Below are 10,000 nucleotides of genomic sequence, written 5' to 3'. Positions count from 1 at the left end.
GCCTTTATATCCCTCGCCTTTCCATCCATCTCGTCTCTGTACCTTCTCGATCGGTTGAACGCGACCAGAGAGAGTGCAGGTTCGAATTAGAAACACAGATTAAACCTGGTTTCGGGCTTCCTTAAGCGTTTGTTCAGTTGATGGCGATACGCCATAAACACAACATCCCTCGACAAGGCAAACGTGTGCACGGGAAGACGCTGACCGCCTAGTCCCGGCACTCATAGCAGACAGACAAACGGTGGTTTCGTACATGCACCAGCCATCCTGATAGTACATGCACAGACACACACCGTATTGAAAGGCAACCGACGTGGCCATGCGATGGCATAGACACAATGGCATCGGGCTCCTTCTTAGCTTTACCGCTGATCCGTTCGGCAATCCTGAGAGGAACACCAAACTTCGCAACTACGAGCAGGGAAGTAGCCATACAGCCGATCTAAGCAGCGACACGACCAAAGAAACGCAATGGCAACCGTGTGGGCTAATTATTCGTCATTAGGCGATCGTGGAGCATCGCTAATATCCATCCTACAAAGGCAACCATGGCTGACCTAACAGCCCGCAAATGATACCATGTGCAAAGAATCCAACGGGTACCGGGCAACGCAGCCGCTATTAGCACACGCACCTTTCCCTGGCTTCATCATCGCCGACATCATTTGCCACATCACTGTGCCCACATAAATAGCCAAGACAACTATAGAGTGCCCCCGATATCATACAAATCTTCTCAAAAAGAGTCCAAACCAGCCCCAAATCTTGCAAATGCATCATTATTCTGTTGTCCGCAAACACAAAAGCCTCTAACAAAACTTTCATTGCGGTAGTGAAAAAAAAAATTTTTTCCTCATTTGGACAAAGACCTCTCTGTTTCCGTCTCATGAGACCAATATCACTCGCTCCTTTGATCGGCTACCTGCCCGACTGCTTCCCTTGAGACCTAGCTGTCTGACAATTTCTCTTGAGACCTATCAGTCTCTGTTCATTGAAACTCGGCCTATTTGATCCTTGGATTGAAGGCCTCTTTGTTACTGTCTCAAGAGACAGACTGCTAGACACTCTCTTTCCCTTGAGACCTGCTTCTTCCGTCTCTCCCGTCTCTGGAGACCAGTGTCCCCCGCTCCTTTGATCGACAGCATGTCCGTCTCTTTCCCTTGAGACCTGCTTCTTCCGTCTCTCCCGTCTCTGGAGACCAGTGTCCCCCGCTCCTTTGATCAGCAGCATGTCCGTCTCTTTCCCTTGAGACCTGCTTCTCCCGTCTCTCCCGTCTCTGGAGACCAGTGTCCCCCGCTCCTTTGATCGGCAGCATGTCCGTCTCTTTCCCTTGAGACGTGCTTCTTCCGTCTCTCCCGTCTCTGGAGACCAGTGTCCCCCGCTCCTTTGATCGGCAGCATGTCCGTCTCTTTCCCTTGAGAGATGCTTCTTCCGTCTCTCCCGTCTCTGGAGACCAGTGTCCCCCGCTCCTTTGATCGGCAGCATGTCCGTCTCTTTCCCTTGAGACCTGCTACTTCCGTCTCTCCCGTCTCTGGAGACCAGTGTCCCCCGCTCCTTTGATCGGCAGCATGTCCGTCTCTATCCACAAAGTCCTTCTTGCCGTCTCTGTTCCTTGAAACCTGGTTTGCTGGATCCTTTGAGCGAAGCTCTTTCTGTCTCCGTCTCAATAGACGAGGGTTGCCCGCTCCTTTGATCGACAGCACGTCCGTCTCTATCCACAAAGTCCTTCTTGCCGTCTCTGTTCCTTGAAACCTGGTTTGCTGGATCCTTTGAGCGAAGCTCTTTCTGTCTCCGTCTCAATAGACGAGGGTTGCCCGCTCCTTTGATCGACAGCACGTCCGTCTATATCAACAAAGTCCTTCTTGCCGTCTCTGTTCCTTGAAACCTGGTTTGCTGGATCCTTTGAGCGAAGCTCTTTCTGTCTCCGTCTCAATAGACGAGGGTTGCCCGCTCCTTTGATCGGCCGCTCGTCCGTCTCTATTCTCAAAGTCCTTCTTGCCGTCTCTGTTCCTTGAAACCTGGTTTGCTGGATCCTTTGAGCGAAGCTCCTTCTGTCTCCGTCTCAATAGACGAGGGTTGCCCGCTCCTTTGATCGGCCGCTCGTCCGTCTCTATTCTCAAAGTCCTTCTTGCCGTCTCTGTTCCTTGAAACCTGGTTTGCTGGATCCTTTGAGCGAAGCTCTTTCTGTCTCCGTCTCAATAGACGAGGGTTGCCCGCTCCTTTGATCGGCAGCACGTCCGTCTCTATTCTCAAACATTGCCTTTGTGATTCGTTTGTTCATAAATGTGTTGACTGATTGAAGTTGTTGGTGTCATTGTATCGTATGTCCGATGGTTCGCTTGTTAGATAGATGACAGACTCACGTGTTTGTTTTCATTTTCACTTGTTTGTTGCCTGTGCGATTCGGTTGTTTGTTTCATAAAGGTCTTGATTGATAGAAGTCTTCGGATGTGTCCTCGGATGTCATGTCTGATCATTCGCTTGATAATCAGATGGATAGATGAATAACTCACTTGTTTGTATTCCCTTCTACTCGATTGTTGTTTGTGTGAGTCGCTTGTTTCATCAAGGTCTTGTTTGATAGAACTCCTGGGTGCTTTTGCATCTCATGTCCGGTGATTCGCTTGCTATCTAGATTAATAGCTAACTAACTTATTTCTCTTCTCTTCTACTTGATGCTTCTATTTGATTGTTATGTCCGATGATTCGCCTTTCAGATAGATAGTCGTGATAGATAGATAGTCATGATAGATAGATAGTCATGATAGATGGATAGTCATGATAGATAGATAGTCATGATAGATAGATAGTCGTGATAGATAGATAGTCATGATAGATAGATAGTCGTGATAGATAGATAGTCATGATAGATAGATAGTCATGATAGATAGATAGTCATGATAGATAGATAGTCGTGATAGATAGATAGTCATGATAGATAGATAGTCATGATAGATAGATAGTCATGATAGATGGATAGTCGTGATAGATAGATAGTCGTGATAGATAGATGGTCGTGATAGATGGATAGTCATGATAGATAGATAGTCATGATAGATAGATAGTCATGATAGATGGATAGTCATGATAGATAGATAGTCATGATAGATAGATAGTCGTGATAGATAGATAGTCATGATTGTTTGAAAGACCGTCCGCGACTTTTGATCCTTAAGCCCGAAGGCTAAAAACTAACTAACTAACTACGAATACGAACCTAATTTATACTATTAACGACGTAAACAACTTTAAAATATTGTCACTAGTTTGATTGTCCATTACGCAAGGGATTAACAAATACTGTCCTCTAAAAACACATTAACACTCTCTACTAACCAACCATTGTCCAATTTAACGCAAAACAACTTGCTCAAACAACTATTGTGTCCAGACGCGTAAAAGTTATTGTTCCAATCAACAATTACAAGAATGAAAGTATCACATGTCTGTCTTCTGAACATTCTCCCCCTCCTTGACAGCTATGCATGTCAACTGAAAATCCTTCATCTTGTGATATCTGCAACGTCACATCAAGAAAAATACATCCATTAACAAATGCCACCAGCAACCATTCAACAATGCTCCAAAAGGCATAATTTTGTCACTGGTCTCTGCAATAGCTTTTTTCCCAGTTGTACTTGTGCCACTCTCACTTTTCCATCTTTTCCAGGAAATACTTGGGTGACTTTTGCAAGGGGCCAATGAGCTCTGGGGCTATCAGGCGATATAACAATAACAATATCCCCTACCTTCAAATTTTTCTTCTCTTTGTGCCATTTTGTCGTTGGATTTAGTCCTGGTAGCCATTCTTTCAACCAACGTTGCCAGAAGTGCTTCACCAGTTCTTGAACACGTCGCCATCGTTTCCTTGGACTGAACGTTGTCTGGTCTACCGTTTCTGGTGCAAATCTGCCTCCCATTTGGCCATGGAGAAAGTGATTCGGGGTCAAAGGTACATCATCATCCACATTTGCTGTCTGGTATGTCAGCGGTCTTGAATTCAGCAACGATTCTGCTCCTGTGATGGCAGTCATCAACTCTTCATCGGACACATTTGCATCTGTCAGGATTCCTTTCAACGCACGTTTTGCTGCCTTGATCATAATTTCATGAGCTCCTCCAAAATGTGGTGACAAAGGAGGATTGAAATGCCATTTGATACCACGATTTGCAGCACTCTGGATGATTCGATTCTGGTCCAATCTTTTAACGAGCTCCTGTAGCTCCTTGTCAGCTGCTACGAAATTGCCACCATTGTCAGAAAAAACTTCTTCAGGCTTCCCACGACGACTCACCATTCGATAAAAGGCATTCAAGAATGAATCAGTATCCAGGGCAAATGCCATTTCCAAGTGTACTGCTCTGGTAGCTAGGCATGTGAAAAGACAAAGATATCGTTTTTCTCTTCGCTTACCTCTCCCTTGCATGGTGATGAATGGTCCTCCATAATCTACAGCTACTCTTTCAAAGGCTCGCAATGACATTGCCAATCTAATGCTTGGTAGGGGTGCCATGATCTGACTGCATGCCCTCGCCTTTCGTCTTTTGCACCAGTTGCATTCGTTTTCCCATTCTCTTATCTCTTCTCTTGCTGAAATTATCCAAAAACGACTCGAAATAGCAGCCAATGTCTGATTTGTGCCACCTGCATGATGATCCTTTTCATGATAGAATTTCACGATCAGCTTTGTAACCCAGTTCTTCCTTGGTAGAATAATAGGATATTTTGCATCGTATGGCAGGAAGTCAGCATACCTCAATCTTCCATTACACCGTAGAAGTCCATCTTCATCGATTCGTGGCTGTAACACAATCAATTTGCTGTCACTCTTCATTTGCTTTCCTTTCAACAGTTGCTGGTATTCGGTTGCAAATGCATTTTGCTGCACGTCTCGAATGATATGAATTTCTGCATCTTTGATCTCTTCATATGTCAATTCTCCATTAATTCTTTCTTTTTTTGCTGTTCGACAGTTGTCCAAGAAACGGCAAACCCATGCTACAAGTCTTGTAAGTCGAAGCCAGCTTGAAAAATGAGAAGGATCCAAATACCAAGAATTCTCCTTACCCGCTTTCATCAGTTTACTTGGTTCCACTTGTTCACCAGTCGTAGATTTCTTTTTGCTAACTGCATCAGCAAACAATGATTGTTTCTCTTCATGATTTTCTGTTACGGACTTCATCTTTGAACGACCAGACTTCTTCTGCTCCGATACTGCTTCCATTGACATCTCAAATTGATTATTAGGCCATTCATCCTCAGCCATTTCCAAGAATTCTGGTCCTTTCCACCATTGCTCACTGTTTGCCAACGCAGATGCTACCATCTCTCTTGTCAAGTGATCAGCAGGATTATCCTTCGTGGGAACATATCTCCATTGCTCAGGGTTTGTCATGTTTTGAATCTCACCAACACGATTTGCAACAAATGGCTTGAAACATCTGCTATGTCCTCTGATCCACCAAAGTGTGTTCATGCTGTCACACCAGAATTTGACTTGCTTCACTGACACTTGCATTGCATTCGCTACCGATACCGCCAATCGAAGTCCTGTGACTGCTCCCATTAGTTCCATCCTTGGAATGCTCATAGCTGCCAGTGGTGCAACACGTGACTTTGCTGCGACAATATTAGTAGTAGCTGCATGATCAACGTAGACATACCTTGCATAAATAACAGCTCCATAAGCTTCTTCTGATGCATCACTGAAAACGTGTAATTGCATTGATTGAACATCTTTATGCTTGCCAGTGTGAAGACATCTTGGCACTGAAAGATTTGACAACTCGTGAAGTTCACTGTACCAACTCTGAATCTTTGACTTGACTTCGCCATCGAGCTCATCATCCCAATCGAAGCCTTGTCGCCAGATTTCCTGCATTACCACTTTTGCTCTAACGATGAATGGTGCCAAGAAACCAAGAGGGTCAAACAATGATGCAATGGTTCTCAGAAACGATCTCTTTGTGATGATTTGATTTTCTTCAGGTGGGCTTGAGTGAAAACTGAAAATATCCTCCTTTGCTCGCCAAAGTATTCCAAGGGTCTTTACAGTTGGAAGCTCTCCATTGTCCAAATCAATTTCAGATGCTCTGTCTTCTACTGGGATTACAGAGAGAACTTCTGGAGAATTAGAGAGCCACTTTCTTGCATGCATGCCTGCCTTGTTCCATAGAGCTGCAAGCTGATGATACAGTTGGATTCCCTTTTCGTCATCTTGTACTGAATCAATGCTGTCATCCATGTAGGTTGACTTGAGTGCAGTTTCTGAAGCCATCGGATATTCTGATCTGTACAACTGAGCATGCTTTTGAATCACAAACTGTGCTTGAAACGGTGAACTTGTTATACCAAACACCACTCGGCTGAATTCATACTCCTCTGGATCTCTGTCCTGGTCACATCTTCTCCAAAGAAATCGATGATACACACGGTCAGCTTCTGGAATCTGAATCCTCAAATACATCTCAGCAATGTCACAGACAACAGCGACGGGATGACATCTAAAGCGTAGCAAAACATCAAACAATTCTCGTTGCAGCTTCGGGCCTGAATGTATCATGTCATTCAAGGATGTCCCTTCATACTTTGCTGAAGCATCAAAGACGATTCTGATCTTGGTGGTCGCTTTGTTGGGTTTCAATATAGCAAAATGAGGAAGATACCACTTGCTGTCAGGTTGCTTCTCAGAGACTGGAACCTTTCGTATGTATCCTTTGTCCAAATATTGATCAATGACTTCATCGTATGCCTTCATCACATCTGGGTTCTTGAGCAAACGTTTCTCGGTGTTCTGAAGTCTTTTCATTGCCATTTTGTGATTGTTCACCATTCTATAACTATCTTCTTTCCATGGTACTCCAACTTCATATCGACCATCAATGAACCTGAAAGAATTCTCAGCTTTTTCCAATGCAGCCTTCTCATCAGGACTCACCACTGTTGTCTGGGTGAACGTTCCAGCTGAGTCGATATCCCAAAACTTCTTCATTGTTGAGTTGATTTCATCGACATCAGATCTGCTTGTAGTAAACAAAGTCGTCTTGCTGAAATGGGTATCAGGGATCTTCTTGCCTTCTGGACATCCTACGCATGTCCACCCCAATGGCGTTCGTCTGGCAATGGGCTCTCCTTCTTGTCCCCTGACTTCTTCGTAAGAATAGTGCATGTCAAGGTAGTCAATACCAATCAGCAAATCCACGATAGGTCTCAAACCGGTGTCTGGAAAATCAATGTGCTTCAAATGAGGCCATTTGTCTGCTAGATGTGACCATTGGATGACCTTCATGTTTCCAGTTACTCTCTTTGCAGTAAGTGCTTTTACTCTGATGTCAACATCACCACTTACACTTTCAAGTCCAAACTCGACAGGCATGGTTTGAAAAGACTTGCAATCTCCATTCAAAACATTGACCTTTATTGTTTCAAAGGTACCATTGAGACCCAGTTCTGCTGCAACATCTTCATTCACATACGTTTGAGTGCTGGCATCATCAAGAAGTGCGTTCAATTTCAATCTTCGACAGCCATTTTTCAAAACAACCGGAATGGTTCTCAATGCTGTTGCTCCTTTGACATCTGATTTTGAGCACACCATCGTTGTTTGTGTTGCAAAATTCCTCTGCAAACGCTCCCCCTCCGTGACTGACGATGACAACTGTTGCTGACTGCTACTGCTGACTGATTGCTGATTGAAGGCTTTTGGTGTCCTTGTTTCATTGCTGTTTTGCTTTCCAGTGATCCTGTTACCCATGCTATGCAGCAACTTGTTGTGTGTTTCCTGACATCCACGAATACCACACACTCTACTTCGAGTACATTTACTACCACTGTGGTCATCACCAAGGCACCGAAAACACAATTTGAAATGCTTTGCCACATTCCATCGCTGTCGAATGTCCATGTTTCGAAAAGCATCACATGCCCATACACCATGTCTACCATTGCACACTTTGCACAGTCGCTGCTTACCGTATTTCCCACCAGTGACACCTGATCTACCAACTTGAAAACGATTCACTTGTGTTAATTCTTCAGTAGCACCAAAGAATGTGGTTTTCTTCTCTCCTGCTAAGTTTCTTGATCTACTGTTTCTTCTTTCGCTTGATACACCATGCACTGTCTCTCTTGCAACTGTGTAGAATTCAGACTCTTGAATCACCCACATCTTCAGTGTTTCAACGCATTCTCTTCTTCGATTCTCAAAGATCCATCGATTGTACTGCGTCAGCAGTGTTTCTGGAAGTTTCTTCAGTAGCTTGATGTAGAGAGATCCATTTCCCAATTCATCGTGACGTCCACTCTCCAGTAGATTCACCACCAGAACATCAAGTAGATCTGCAAACTTCTCTATGTCTTTTGAACATCCATCTCTCACTGGTTTGAAATTATCCATGTCCTCCAAGTGAATTGCGATTTCCCTCCTCTTGCCACCAAATTTTCGCTCTAACCTGTCCTTTGCAGCTTCATATGCAGCTCCAGAAAAGCCAAGATTCTCGATCGCTTCCAGTGCAACGCCAGATAGATATTGCCTCAACTGCAGCAGCTTGTATTCAGGAGTCGCAGGAGCTCTGTCAATGCAAGCCAGAAATGCAGCTTTCCAGTTCTCATACTTTCGCTTGTCACCAGAGAAAACGGGAATCGCAACACGCTGCAGCTGTCGCCACATGTCCTGACCAAGTGACTCTTCGTGTGAATATCGCTCAGATCGTCTGTGATCACCACCAAATCTGACTGACTGTTGCAGTTGCTGTGAATGTTCCTCCGGGGTCATTGGAAACTGACTTCTTTTCGCGCCAACACCGACATTGGTTGACTTGTGCTGAAGCTCTTGTCGCTCAGAATTGTTGTGAAATTGAGAAGAATCAAATTTCGCTTCCTGAAATGGCAAATAAGTCTCTTGATTAAATCTAGGTGCTCCAAGGCTTACCTTTCGATCCTCTCGTGGGTTGTAAGATCCCGCTGTCTTACTTGATTCTGAATCTCTTCGTTCATCCAGATACTCCTGTACTCTGTTGTGGGTCTCTTCGAATTCTTGCACCAATTGCTCCATTTCCTGAGTAACTTTTTGTCTTGCTGTTCCGTTCTTCTGCCATTGATAGTGCTCTGACAGTGCGATCATGATCTTCAGTGCCCTTTCTTGTGTGCTGTCCAATTTCGTTTGCCCATCTCGAACCTGATGTCTGTTTGGTAGATCCATTTCTTCCACCAGTTCCAACAACTGCTTTCTTGCACGTGTGAACGCCGACTTTGCTTTTGCTTTTTCTTGCTTCAAGCTTTCCAATTTTTCTTCCAAATCTTCCACGTCTTCCCCTCTTCCGATTCCATCTTCTGTCCTTCCTTCTTCACCTGCGTTTGAAGTCATGCTTCTCGTCAATTGGCCTTCCTCTGTCCAAGTTTGTCCACGGCAAAACTACCCTCTGCTACCAAATGTTTGAAAGACCGTCCGCGACTTTTGATCCTTAAGCCCGAAGGCTAAAAACTAACTAACTAACTACGAATACGAACCTAATTTATACTATTAACGACGTAAACAACTTTAAAATATTGTCACTAGTTTGATTGTCCATTACGCAAGGGATTAACAAATACTGTCCTCTAAAAACACATTAACACTCTCTACTAACCAACCATTGTCCAATTTAACGCAAAACAACTTGCTCAAACAACTATTGTGTCCAGACGCGTAAAAGTTATTGTTCCAATCAACAATTACAAGAATGAAAGTATCACATGTCTGTCTTCTGAACAATGATAGATAGATAGTCGTGATAGATAGATAGTCATGATAGATAGATAGTCATGATAGATAGATAGTCGTGATAGATAGATAGTCGTGATAGATGGATAGTCATGATAGATAGATAGTCGTGATAGATAGATAGTCATGATAGATAGATAGTCATGATAGATAGATAGTCATGATAGATAGATAGTCATGATAGATAGATAGTCGTGATAGATAGATAGTCGTGATAGATAGATAGTCATGATAGATAG

General features: G+C 43.8%; 1 protein-coding gene across 1 annotated transcript; it reads right to left on the bottom strand.

Moving 5' to 3' along the window:
* Nucleotides 1-3,396: 3,396 nt before the first annotated feature.
* LOC135681345 (uncharacterized) lies at nucleotides 3,397-9,750 on the bottom strand. The gene is made up of 2 exons (XM_065195769.2): nucleotides 8,931-9,750; nucleotides 3,397-8,879 (listed from the first exon to the last, which is right to left on the bottom strand). Exons 1-2 carry the CDS (start codon nucleotides 9,363-9,365, stop codon nucleotides 3,573-3,575), a joined length of 5,742 nt encoding a protein of 1,913 aa, XP_065051841.2. The 5' UTR covers nucleotides 9,366-9,750; the 3' UTR covers nucleotides 3,397-3,572.
* Between the last annotated feature and the right edge of the window lie 250 nt (nucleotides 9,751-10,000).

The sequence above is a fragment of the Rhopilema esculentum genome, chromosome 11 (genome assembly GCF_057945365.1).
Source record: "Rhopilema esculentum isolate cy_ngs chromosome 11, ASM5794536v1, whole genome shotgun sequence".
NCBI lineage: Eukaryota > Metazoa > Cnidaria > Scyphozoa > Rhizostomeae > Rhizostomatidae > Rhopilema > Rhopilema esculentum.
This window is presented reverse-complemented; position numbering and strand designations above follow the sequence as displayed.